At 49.2% G+C, this 12,593-nt stretch overlaps 1 protein-coding gene across 5 annotated transcripts in view; it reads left to right on the forward strand.

Moving 5' to 3' along the window:
* The first annotated feature begins 1,070 nt into the window (after nt 1-1,070).
* GPC3 (glypican 3) overlaps nt 1,071-12,593 on the forward strand; it is a 120,075-nt gene continuing 108,552 nt past the window's right edge. For 3 of the 5 annotated variants that reach the window (XM_090150342.1, XM_090150341.1, XM_031594229.2), the window contains exons 1-2: nt 1,071-1,299; nt 7,822-7,983. In XM_090150342.1, the coding sequence (XP_090006468.1) occupies nt 1,134-1,299; nt 7,822-7,983 (328 nt within the window). In that variant the 5' untranslated portion in view covers nt 1,071-1,133. The remainder of the gene's footprint in view (nt 1,300-7,821; nt 7,984-12,593) is intronic. The other 2 variants (XR_016471146.1, XM_031594226.2) reach the window with 1 other exon arrangement.

A 12,593-nucleotide genomic window follows, 5' to 3' on the forward strand; every position in this document is an offset into this window, starting at 1 on the left:
ATTTGGCTCAAAATCCTCAAGCACTCCACGGTCTGAACAGATCCCTGAATGCCGCCTGTTTGGCACCGCACATAATTCTCTGTGCTAATGGCATGCCTGACAATATCTGTGTGCTACCTGGAGCAGCAAAAGCTGCCATGCTGCAATGAAATATGCACAGCAGCTTTGGAGATGAATGCAAGATACGCTCGAGTACTTTTTAGACAACTGTTAGTTGGACCATAAACATAATATAGATTGCAACAGTGAGGAGATAGGGGGGGCTTCAAATGCTGGCCTCAGTGTTTTGCATTTCAGTCTCATTGATTCCTAAAGCAACACTATACCAGAAACCCAAATTGTTGCAGAAACATTGCAAATCCATCAGGGAGCTGCAAACTGGTGCAGCAACTCGCAGAGCCACGCAGCTCGTGTGGCCGTGTGTCATTTAAGGAACACAGAGTGATGCGAGCAGCGACAGGATGGGTCACGGCGTGCTCTGCTCTGCTGGGGTGGGGCAGCGGGGAGCACAGAGGCATTTTTGGGTTCCTCCAAGTTCCCGTAGATCGGGATGTTTTGCTAATGGGAACATTGCCAGCCGCGCTGCTGAAGCACATCCAACCCGTACCAAACAGCACAGCGTGCTGGCAGACAGCCCTTAAGCACCGATGCACACCGCGCATCGCAGCTCCTTCGCCTCATCTCCATACGGCGCTCGAACAAGGCTCCTTTCCAACAAGCACACAGCAAATCTCGGCGTTTTTCATCCCTCTTCAAAAACTCCGAGTGAAACAGAGCTGCCAGCGCGTTATCGCTGCTCATCTGAGCCTGCTTTTTACACCTGGAAAAGAACAGAGGAGGTTTTTTTCATCCCCTCCTGGTCGCTCCGCACCTCAGCACAACCGGCTGCACGCCGGGCCGGGTCGCGCAGGTGGGAGCGCTCCGTGCAAAGAGCCAATGGGCTCCGGGGCGGTGCCGCGCGCGGGGGAAGTTTTGCCGGTACGGGGCGGGAGCCAATCAGCGCGGGGCGCGGTTCGGAGGGGACCAATGGGAGCGCGGCGGGGCCGCTCCCGGTGCTCGGGGCCGGGCTCCGGTCCGCGCTGCCCCGCTGCCGGGCGGCGGCGCGTAGGGCAGCGCCTGGGCGCCCCGGGAGGATGTCGGGGAGCGGCGGTGCGTCGCCGCCGTTGGCGCTGTTTCTGTTGCTCCTGGCGGCCCCGGGCTTTGCCCAACCGGCGGGGGAGGCCGCCTGCCGCCCGGTCAGAGCCGCTTTCCAGGTGCTGCAACCCGGAGCCAAGTGGGTGCCCGAGAGCCCCGTGCCAGGTGAGGCAGCCTGGTGTTTCCGCGACAGCCGCGCGGTGGGCGGGTGGGAAACCGGGTAACGCCGTCGGGTTTCGGCTCCCGAGGTGCGCCGTGGGCACCGCGCGCGTGGTTCGGTCGCTCCGCAGCGAGAAGTTCGGGGGCGGCCGTGGGAGCGTTGCGGTCCTGTCGAGGGCAGCGGCTCTGCTCCTGTTTGAAAGCATCGGTGGGAGAACGGAGCTCCCTGCCTTCAACGAGCTTTTCTCAGCTTTTTGGGGACTGGAAAGCGTCGCTTCCCCAGCTGTGCGGAGATGGGCGGGCTGAGGGAGCTCCGCGCGCAGCTGCCCGGTGCCGCGGTGTTGCGGTGCTGCCCTGCCCGGCTTGGGGCGACGTGAAAGCGGGGGGAGAGGAGAGCAGAGGCAGACAGACGGGCGCGGAGCTGCGGGAAGGAGCTGCTCCCAGAGCCCTGAGGGATGCTCCGTGAGCGGTGCCGCACCGCCGGCACACTGAGCGGTTCCGCTGCGGCGCACGGGAACGGGAGAAGCGGAGGGACGGGGTGGCATTGAGCCCGCTGTGTTTGCGAGCGCCCATCCGCAATGCTTGTGGCTGTAGAAATGTTGCCAGTGCTGAGAAATGAGAGCTTCCCTTCGCCCGTTCCTGTTCTTAAAGCCCCTTCTTACGGTTCCGGTCTCTTTCCCCAACGCTCCTAAATCAACATCCCTCGGTCCCTGGTAGCAGGGAGAGAGGAGCGCTGGGAACAGCTCGGGGCGAGGTGTTTGCATGGAGAGCTGCGGGGAGGGAGCTGCCCTTATCACCATTAAAACGCTGCGTTCTGCTGTCTGTAATCAAATATTTTCCCCTGCTGCTGTGGAATGTCTGCTTTGATTCCCGGGTAATCTCAGAGCTCGTTTTTACGGGGAATGTGCGGGGTGGGGTCCGGCTTCTGGAATGCTGCGGTGCTCCCAGGGAGCTTCGCTGCCGGTCAGGTTTTTGGGGAGCAAGGAGTCCACGTCCATCTTCACAGCCCTGGGCAGTGTGGCCGTGCCTGCTTCCAGAGTGCTGCCAGCTTGTTGCAGTGATAAACTTCTCCCATATCAAAGTGAAAGCGGGTTTTACATTTGCTGAAGTACATAAACTTGATCATAATTAAAGCAATGACTGCTCGCTGATACCTTGGGTCTGGCCCATCTTGCACGAGTCTGTGCAGTAATTACACTTCAGAGCGCTCGCTTCTCCTGCAAGCAGCTGCATCAATCTCAGTAATGGGGGAACATCACTCAAGCACTATTTCCAGGCTTCTGTTTATTGCTTTATTCCTTTCGTACATCTGTCAATTAAAAAAGAAGTTTTGGAGTTCCCACTTGCAAATCACTGTGGAATCAGTTCTGAGATCCTTTGCCCGCAGATGACTGAGGGTTTATACAGTGTATTTAAAATGTGGGTTTGGTTTAGTTTTTTGATATGTCAGGAAAATCATGACTTCGAGGAGCCCTGTCTTGCGTTGTGAGCAGCTGAGGTGGGAGCAGAGGAAATGTTGCAGAGTTGCAGTGCAGACAGGAGAAATGCCATTGGGATGTGTTATAGGATCAGTGTGTGTGGGTGAGGGATGTCGGCACAGCACTCCCATTGGGCAGCCCGGTCCTGCCAGCTCGATGCTTCTAATTAAAATAATAAAATATAATAAAAAAAACCCAAACAACGAAAAACCTGAGCACCTCTGATAAATGCAAGGGAAGTGTCGTGCTGTTTCACGACTGGTACCAATGCAGTGGGAATAATTCCAGCTGAAGGCAGCGAGCTCTGCTCCGGCTCTGCAGCTGCTGGCCTGGGTTCTGCAGCTCAGGGCTGTGCTCTCCTCTTGGCCATTTGCATTGCTCTGCATTCCCGGTGATGCTCTGGCTGTGGAGCTGCTGCCCGTGGGCTCCCTCAGCCCGTGGCTGGGTAACTTTCTGTGCGTGCTGTGTGTCCCTGCTCCAAAGCTGATGTTTTTTGGTCTCCCTCCCAGTAGTCCCTTGGCTTTGGGGTCTGGGCTGGTGATTGCCCTGCGTGGAATAGCTGGGGCTGCCACCAGGAATGTGTCTCAGCAGAAATGCCTGTGGGTGGGCTTGTTTCCTCCTCCCAGGGTGCAGTTCAGTTCCCTGCTTTTTGGCTGTTCTCTTTAAAGGAATCAAGTGTAGATCCCCCCTGTGAAAATAGAGGTGATGAACCTTTTGCTTCTGCACTGGGATGTGATGCTGTACCATGGGCTGACCCAAAGTTGGGCTCTCTTCTCTTTTTCCTCTTCCTAACTCTGGAAGCTGCTGTGTGCCAGGGCCCAGCTTAAGGAGCACAGATCCCAATGGTTCCCTTTAGATGCAGGGCTCCCATTGTGCCCCCCCTGCTTTCATTCCACTCCTCCTGATTGGAACTAATGGTCCCCTCCCCATGCAGCCTTCCCATACAGCTTTAACATCTTAGCTTACCAGATAATTGAGTTTTCTGTTCTTAATTATTTCAGGCCTGCAAGTTGCTCTCTTGATAGTTAAGAGCAGGAGCAGAACCCTAAAATTTAGTAAACTCCTCAGGCAGTGCTTTTATAGTGAAATCATTAATTTTTTTTTTTTTTTTCCAAGGGTTAATTTTAACAACATCCTGAATAGAATGTCTTTGGGATGACTGTAGGGCTTGTGCATATGACTGTTACAAATGTGTATGGTACCCATGAATTAATTCCATATTGTTGATGGTGACATGCTTGCTGCATTTTCCTTCCAGAGGGAGGAAGCTCTCGCATGGCATCACCTCTCTGTTCTCTCCATAACCTCTCATTTTAAAAGAAGTGATGCTGTGGAGTGGTTACACTGGTGTGGAGCTCATCTGGCCGTCCACAAGACTTCAGGAAGAACCCATTTCACAGGCCTTGTGGAAGATGGAGCAGAACAATTAAGCACAAATAAACATCTCCCTGTTGTACCCATGCTGTTCCAACTGTGATCACCTATCGAATGGGGTTGGCTTATAATTTGTCTCTCTTTAATTGGGTTCTGAGCAGCCACATCTCTTTTTCTCCCCAATGCTGGGCATTAAAAACAGGTGACAGGTGCTTGATTGGTCGTGTCAGTTAAAAACAGAAGGCATCAACGTTTGTATGAGTGTGTTATGGGGCAGCCCCAATGCTCCCAGCACAGAGTGGGGCATTCACCAGGGACCTGGCGTTCACCAGGGACTGGTTCTTGTTTTGGCAGTACTGGGGGGAATGTTAACCTGATGCAAGCTGTTGGATCTGGCAGGGAAGCACACGGCTTGGCTCTACCTGGTGGCAGGGCTGGAGCTGTCTGAAATGCACTGAAAATCTGCTTGGACTCCTTCAGCATCCCTAAGACATTCACAGCTGCCCGCAGATCATCACTGGGCTTTTTTTTTTTTTTTCTTCTTTCTTTTTTTTTTTTTTTCCCTGACATTTAATCTGCTGAAATGATTTCTACTGCTGCTCTGCTAACCACCTATCTGCGGGAATAATTGTACATCAAAGTCAAATGTAATGCTTTAAATTCACCCCGGTACAAATCTCCTGTGTTTGGAAGGAGGAGGAAGAGTCAAGGTACTCCTGAAATTGATTCTGTCAGCCAAGAGTGCTTCCAGAATCAGTGGAGCATTTACACTGCTGCTCCCCAAGATGGCATAAATGGCCCAGGTCTGGCATGGGGCACAGGGGATAAAACCTGTTGGAGTTATGTGTGGGGTCTTTTCTTTCCAAAAATGAAACTGTAATGATCTATAGCAAATGGAAGAGGTCATTTGCAAGGGCTGACAGCGGTATTAGGAGGTGTAATGGCTTGAAACTTTAAGAAAAAGGGGTGTGTGTAGGTTGGGAGATAAAAGCAATCTTGAGGGCAAGGGCCATTAAGCAGCGGAATGGGCTCCGCTATCCTACAGCACAGCCATCACAGAGGTGTTTGGGTTGGATGCAGCACTGGAGGGGTGGGCTGCAAGGCAGGGGCTGAATTTGGTGGCTCACGGGCCCGTGGGCACTGTGCCATGGGGTTTGTGCAGCCTGCATCCCAGCAGGCTGTCCCTTATAGCTGATAGGGACCCATCCTGCCTGCCCTGACCTGCTGTGGTCACTGAGATGCTTCTGCTCACTGGTGTCAGTTGCCCGTCTCTGTAAAAGCGTTTTAAGCTGTCAGAGTTAATTCCCAGGCTCTCTCCTCCTCCTCCACGATTGCCCTGCTGCTGCGTGTCTGTCTTTTTACTTACTTCACAAAAATAAAAATCCATTTAAGGGGCGAAATTGGCTTAATTGCCAACAAGAAGGATGGGAGGTGAGCGGTGACCTTGGTGCTTCCCATCCCCGGCTCTCGCTTGCACAGATCTCTTAATTGCCAACTCTCTGATTTCCTATATTGGTATTTCCATTAATCATAGAAAGCTTTTTCTTTTAATTTGAAGCATGTCCTAATATAATAAATGTAGGAGGAAATAAGCCTTGTATTAACAAGAAATTCATGGCCTTATTGTAGTATTAAAGGGACCACGCAAAGTCTTTTTGCGGTGTAAATGGACTCAAATACCTCTTTAACTCACTGTTCTATAACCACTTCTTTCATTAAGGCAGAGCCTTGCTGCAAAGTGATTTGATGGGTTCTTATTTGTCCAACGTGGGAAATGCCTGTCACCCCCCAACTGCTGAGTTTCACTCTTTGGCTGCCAGTGGGGCTGGCTCTTTCCTAAAGCTCTACCATGAAATCTGTGCTGTGTGCCCCATTCTGCAGAAGGGGAAACTGAGGCTGTGGTCAGGATGGTGTTGTGCCTCCCAGTGTGGGTCCAGAGCCCCTTCTGCTCCTTTACTACGCACTGCTTTGCTGCAGGATTGGTATAAGCTCCTCTCCACGTTGCAGACAAAGAGTTTTGTGTCTTTTTCTCCTCCTCCCCAAAAGGCTGTGCTATGGGGAAGGATGGGGTTCTGCTGCCAGCCCTGACAGCTGCTGCTTCTCCTGACACTATGCATGACTCTTCTTCAGCAGGTACACGATTGAACTGACATTAATATTAATCCTCTTCTTCTGAAGTACATCGGAAAAGTGACTTTTGACACTTTCTAGTAATTAGTTAGAGAGAATGTGGTAAAAGACTTAAGGAAGGAAAAAGAAGCCTGGAAGGATGCATAATCCTCATGGAGCAAAGATGAAAATTACCCAACTTGCTCAGCTCCTTTTAGTAAGGCAAATCTCTAGTGAAGGGGAGGACAGTGAGAGCTGAGGGGCTCTGGGGGCACTCAGCCCTACCTGGGCTGTCTGTCACATAGGACAGACACCTAATGCTGTTTTTGGGCAGTGTGAGCCTCGTGGGGAGCTCTGGCATGCCTGCAGTGCTGCGATTGGGATGGCAGTGGCTGAGATGTGAAAGCATCCTGCTTCCATCTGGCCCCAGGTAGCTGTGCCTTGGTGGTGTTTGCATGGAGGTGTTGCTTGCTGTTGGAGTTTCTAATAGTTGCATTGAATTGGTTTTGCGTGCCGAGGGCTTTTATTTTTCTCTGATACGAGCTTGTTATCCTATTTGTGTCTGCTACTGAAAATTGATTGAGAATGGGGCTTCTTATTACTGCTGCTTCCAGCTCATTGGCTCTACCTCCTCCTGTTGTCTGAACAACAAATGATTTTCTTTCCTCTGGATTGTATTGATGATGTTTTCTAAAATATAAACAGACGTTGCCTCCCACCTCCAGGCTTTTGAGAATTCCAAACCATGCATGGTGCATCGCTGCCCAGTGCTTTGAGTGCAGCCTGGAGTGCTGGAGCAAGCCATGTTCCCTCTGCTGCTGTGTTTTGTTCAGTGCTGGTGTTCCCATGGCATGTGGTTGCACATCAGCCTTTGGCAGCACTCAGTGTGCCATAGGGGCTGTCCTGTGCAGTGGGATAGGTGCGAGTGAAGCAATGAGCCATGGCTTTGCCTTTTGCCATGGAGAAAGGATTGGGTGGGGAAATGGCTGAGAGGTCTCAGGAGGAGTGTATGGCTCAGAAGTTTGCATTAAAAAAAACAACACAACAAAACAAATGATTATTTTGGTTTCCTATTGTTGCTGCTGTTGCTGTGGATGCAAAAGGATGGAGGTTACAGACAAGTAACTGTTGCCTTAAGCTAGTTGTTTAAATCTATGCAAATGATGAGCACAGCCCATGTGTTGCTCTATTCGTTGTAAACCCACAGCTTCAAGCCCTGGCTCTTTTGTCCACCTACCCCTCCATTTCTGCCCCTTCCTGAAGCTCTCTCAGCACTCGGGAGGCAGCAGGGCACTGCTGTGTGCCGCTCAGCACCACGCTCCTAGGGATGCAGTGCACGGGAGCTGCAGCAATCACTGTGTTGGCATGTGAGGACAGCAAGCTCTCAGGGCTATTGCTCAGCAGTCCTTATCGCTCTTCTCCTTTGGCTAAGCTGCTTGCTCAGGACAAATTCCAGAAACACCATCAAACAATAACTGCAGCAATTCAAATGCATGCAGTTGGTTTCCTTTCTGCTTGCAGCAATCTCACCTCCTAACACGAGTTCCCTGCCCTTGTCTGTCTGCAGGGTTGGACCTGCAGGTATGCATCCCCAAGGGCTCCACGTGCTGCTCGAGGAAGATGGAGGAGAAGTACCAGGTGGTGGCCCGGCAGAACATGGAGCAGCTCCTGCAATCTGCCAGCATGGAGCTGAAGTTCCTCGTCATCCAGAACGCTGCTGTCTTCCAAGGTGAGCACTGGGGTGTTCTGGGTGATGTATTGTATTGTCTTTGAGGCAGAACTGACCTCTGACAGATATGTTCTATTCTAGATGCATTCTAGTTTGCAATACCGAGATCTGCAGTAATTATTTAAGGGCCTTTATGCAAGCAAAACTTACTCTATTTGTGGTTAATGTGCAGTGAAATGTTTGCTTTTTTGTTGAGTGCTTTCCTATGGGGGTTCCATTCTTCTACATTAACAGCATTTTTGCGTGTATTTAAGCCAAAAAAGTCACGAGCAATGAAGCATTTCCTCCTTCCCAATACTTTTGTATAGTAATCAGACTTTTTTGTTCATGCCTCACAAACAGCAAGATCCAAAGCCTTCTGAAGTCTGTGGGGTCATGGCAAAGCAAGGAGGAGTGGCACCCTCTGTTATACAGGTCACACTGCTGCTTCTTGAGAGGGCTGACTCTTCTGATCTGAGTTTTATTATTATTTTTACAGTGATTTCCATCCTGGCCATGGTAGCCCCTTCCCTGTGCAGGGACTGTTCTGAAAAGCCTTGTATGGCTGCATTGCCATTCTTCTCGGTGGAAGTGGGAAAGACAATTTAATTGCAGAATTCCTGCTAAAAGTGGGTGATTTGCTGCTTGTTTGTGTTCTGACAGCTGTGCCAGAGCCTTAGGAATGGTCTGACCTCAAGAGGTGGCAGTTGGATGCTAAGCTTGTTGGCACTGCTCATGGTATGGGGCAGGTCTCTGCTGTGGGCTGCAGGATCTGAGGCTGTGAGAACAGTGGGGCTCAGAGCAGTGCCAGCCCTCAGCAGGGAGAGTTCTCTCAGCTTCCCTGTGGGGATCCTCCTGCTCTGGGGATGAGTAATTGCACCGCTGTCAGGAGCGGGGTGATGTGTTGGTATGGAAACGTATCCCAACCGCTCCTATTAAACACAAACATAAAACCTGTCAGAGTTCATTTAAATATTTTCAGCCCGGCATCCAAGGGGACCGCTGGTCTGACAAGCAAAATCTCACCCAGATGTTATTATTTTGCACTAAATTTAATTTCTTCTTGCTGAAGCCAGAGCTACATCTCCGCTGATAAAGATCAAGGGAAATTGCCTGGCATTTACTGAAGACCTCATCCAGGCCTATCTGTTACAGTGTTCACTTAGCAAAGATTATTAGATTATTAGTTTTAGGCCCTTGGGCTTTCTCGTTATTGCAGTTAGAAGGAAAGATCCCAACAAAGAACCCTTTCCTTCACAAAATGTAAATGGTACGATTAGTGCCTGCCTTCATCTTAGAGGCACTTTGAGTTATGAAGATGATTTAAGTAATGATTTAATCCTTTGGAAACTTGCTGAGTTTGACAGTGTTACAATTGATTGTAGCTGCCTCCACCGCAGTTAAATCTCACTCCAGATGTCTCTGCAGGCAGTTTCCCTTCGCTGCTGTGCAGTGTAACCATGCTGCTATCTGCCCATGCACACCTCACGGCTCAGATTCTCAGCCCTTGGCAGCTCCAGCTGAGCTCCTGCAGTCCCAAACTTGCTCTCTTGTCTTCCTGAAGTGACATTTAATGTTGCTCCGGGCTTCTCATCCCAACTAAGTAGTGAATCAGTGCAACTCGCTTGCAAGCAGCAAGAGCCATTTCTGTCCTGTCGTCACTCCCAATTCTTTCTCTTGACTTTAGATCCTGGCTTTTTACTTGGGTCCACTCCCACTCTGCATTTTTTTCTATTAAAATGACAAAAAAGCCCTCAACAAACACCACTAATTTTCTAACTATTCAGTCTGTATCTGTGACTATTCTGGTTTTGCGTAAGGAAAACACAAAACAAAATGAGTTTTGTTCTTGCTCTCTTCCTCCCCACGCACACTCAGGAGCTCTGCCCACAAGTGGGGAGCAGTGGGCTGTGTGCATGTTCCTCTGTTGTCTGCTTCCCAGGTTCAGGAGGAAGAGCTCACTTGTTGTCAGCATGCAGGGTGAGAATCTGTTATGCTGTGGGTAGCAAAGTGAAAGCTGTAGCAGCTGTGCAGTGCAACTTTCATGATGCGTTCCTCCTGGTTCTTCCTCCATGGAGAAAAGTACTCTTTTAAAGAAGGTAAAGAGTGTGGCACTGTTGAGCACAGAAGGACCTCCCAGGGAATAGGACATCTGCACCCACTGCAGTGTGTAGGACTAATGGTGATGTCCCCATCCAGCAAGTGTGACAGCTCCCTTGGGAACCCAGTGGGAGCTTGCAGGGGGTACAGATATTGCAGGAGCTTTTGGGATGCTTGTCTCAGAGCAGTTCCTAGGAAGTCAATGTGGCCAAACCTTCTGGCATCTCCGTGGTTGTCTCTTATTCATGGATTCTCAGTTGTCCTGACAGAGCAGTGGCGCGAGGAGGACTTCAGCTCCTCTCCCTTCTCGTTCTGCAGGAAGAGAAAGGCAGAGCTGTAATTCTTGGTCCTACCAGACAGCTCTGCAGGCTGTAAATCCTCCGTTAGGCATAAATGCAGCCATTCTGGTTATTTATAGTTATTTACGCTATCCATTCATATCTGTCAGGAACGAAGGCAGTTTTGACGTTGCAAGCTTCTATCAGGTTATCTTTAATCAGTTTAGAGGCACCTAAGCCACAAATATATCAAATAGCCAATCCTAATGTTGGAGTCCTCGAACGCATGACTGAATTATTTATTTTGTTATGATGAAAATGTCTGGGCTTTATTGAGTTTTCTTTGAAGAACTTGATTCTGCTTGAAGTCTGGAAGATAAAAGATCAGCGATTGTCTCTCCAAGTTTCTTATTCTGAATCCTTCAAGGCTTTTCATTTTTCACGAGCTGCTGTTACTACTTTAGAGTCAAGGTGAGGAACTGAGGTTTCTTTTCTTCTCTTAAAGAGGTATAAGTATATAAGAAAACCTTTTTATCTTTACTAATTATGCCTTGTGTGTGTAAATCCAGAATGCGTGCAGCATCGATTAGGTGTGTGGTGGAAGGTATTGCACGCTGATTGTGAAGAAGGGTTCTCTGCTAGCAGTGCCCCTGAGCAGAGCTCTTGTTGTATCACGTACAATAGAACCATAGAATTGTTAAGATTGGAAAAGACTGCTAAGATCACCAGCCCCAACCCATCCCCACATCCCTCAGTGCCGCATCCCGCCAGCTCTGGAGCACCTCCAGGGATGGTGACCCCTAGGCAGCTGTGCCACTGCAGCACCACCCTTTCTGAGAAGTTTTTTTTCCTAATATCCAACCTGAACCTACCCTGAATAGTTTAATATGTGTTTTAAACCTATAAAATCTAACAGTCTTTGAGGTGTTGGCTGTAGGGAGAGCCTTGAATGGGCTTTTAGCATCATGATAAATAGGGAGGGGGAACAAGCTAGGGGAACAAGCCTCTATCCTGATGAATTATCAACTTCTGAATGTATAAGCAGCAGAGGGGTGGTGGGAGCTGGGAAGTCCTGGAGCTGAACCAGCCCTGCACAGGGAGGGTCTGCAATGGGGACAGAATGGTCCAAGCATGCTGCAGTTGTGGTGTGTGCGTGGGATCTGATGTCCTTCTGAGAAGAAGCATGTAGATGTGATACTGGGGGACATGGATTCACTAATTGGTGGTAGGTGAATGGTTGATCCTGTGATTTTTGTGAAGTAGGTTTGTGCCATTGGCCAGGCCTTGTGTGCTGCTTCTCTAGTGCAGGAGAAAAGGGGTGATGGTAAATGGAATCAATGTAAAAAGATTCTCAGTGGTAGACCCGTGTGACACGTGTGGTGGGTCAGCTCGGTGGCTTGAGGTGAGCTGTGTAATGCTGGCTCTTGCTTGTGGGCCTGTAAAATGTTCCTCTGATGTTCTAGAGGGGACTCAGAATGGATTCATTTTTGGGAGAGAATATTAAAATTACTATTGGACTTTACAAGTGAATAAGGGTCACAAACAGATCTCAGTACCATCTGATAATTCCTATTTAGTTCTTTGCTCACTGATACCCCGATGCATCCCTCTTTGCATCTCTGCAGTAACGTTTCTTCTCTTTGGAAACTTCTTGCTTTATTGTGCTTTTAAAAATATATATGTTTTTATTTTCATTACAGTGTATTTAAAATAGCAATTGTCTGGCTGGGTCGTCTCAGGCCAGTTTTCTGCCTTTGGCAGTAGTTCCTGTGATTCCTGCCAGATGCTTTGGAAGCCCAAAGTTTCTCGTGGCAAATGATGATGATATGTTTCCCAGGCTGATACCAGCGTTATAAACTAATGATTACAGGTAGGTAGGAAGAGCTGCATAATGGGAAATCTCCAGTTGTCAGTATTGGTCTATGGAGGTAATGTTTCCTTTCAAATAACCAGAACTTACTGTTCATAAATCACAGTTAATCTGTTTACTATGGTAGTGCATGAGGCTGGGAGTCTGAAGTGTGCCATAATGCTTAGCTTTAGGAGCACAGCGGTAATAGGAACAGCCATTTCAAACGATTTGAAATTGGGGGATCAGCAAAACGCAGAAGTTGTGGAGGCTCTGGGCATTAAAAATGACTGCTGAGGATTGATGAGTTTCTTTAACAAATTGTAAAATCCATCATGCAGGAGTTAGGGCATGAAACTACCCTCCTGAGCCACATAAACCACGGGTTTGGAAGTACTGTGTGA

The sequence above is a fragment of the Phasianus colchicus genome, chromosome 14 (assembly GCF_987193195.1).
Source record: "Phasianus colchicus chromosome 14, bPhaCol1.hap1.1, whole genome shotgun sequence".
In the NCBI taxonomy this organism is placed as follows: domain Eukaryota; kingdom Metazoa; phylum Chordata; class Aves; order Galliformes; family Phasianidae; genus Phasianus; species Phasianus colchicus.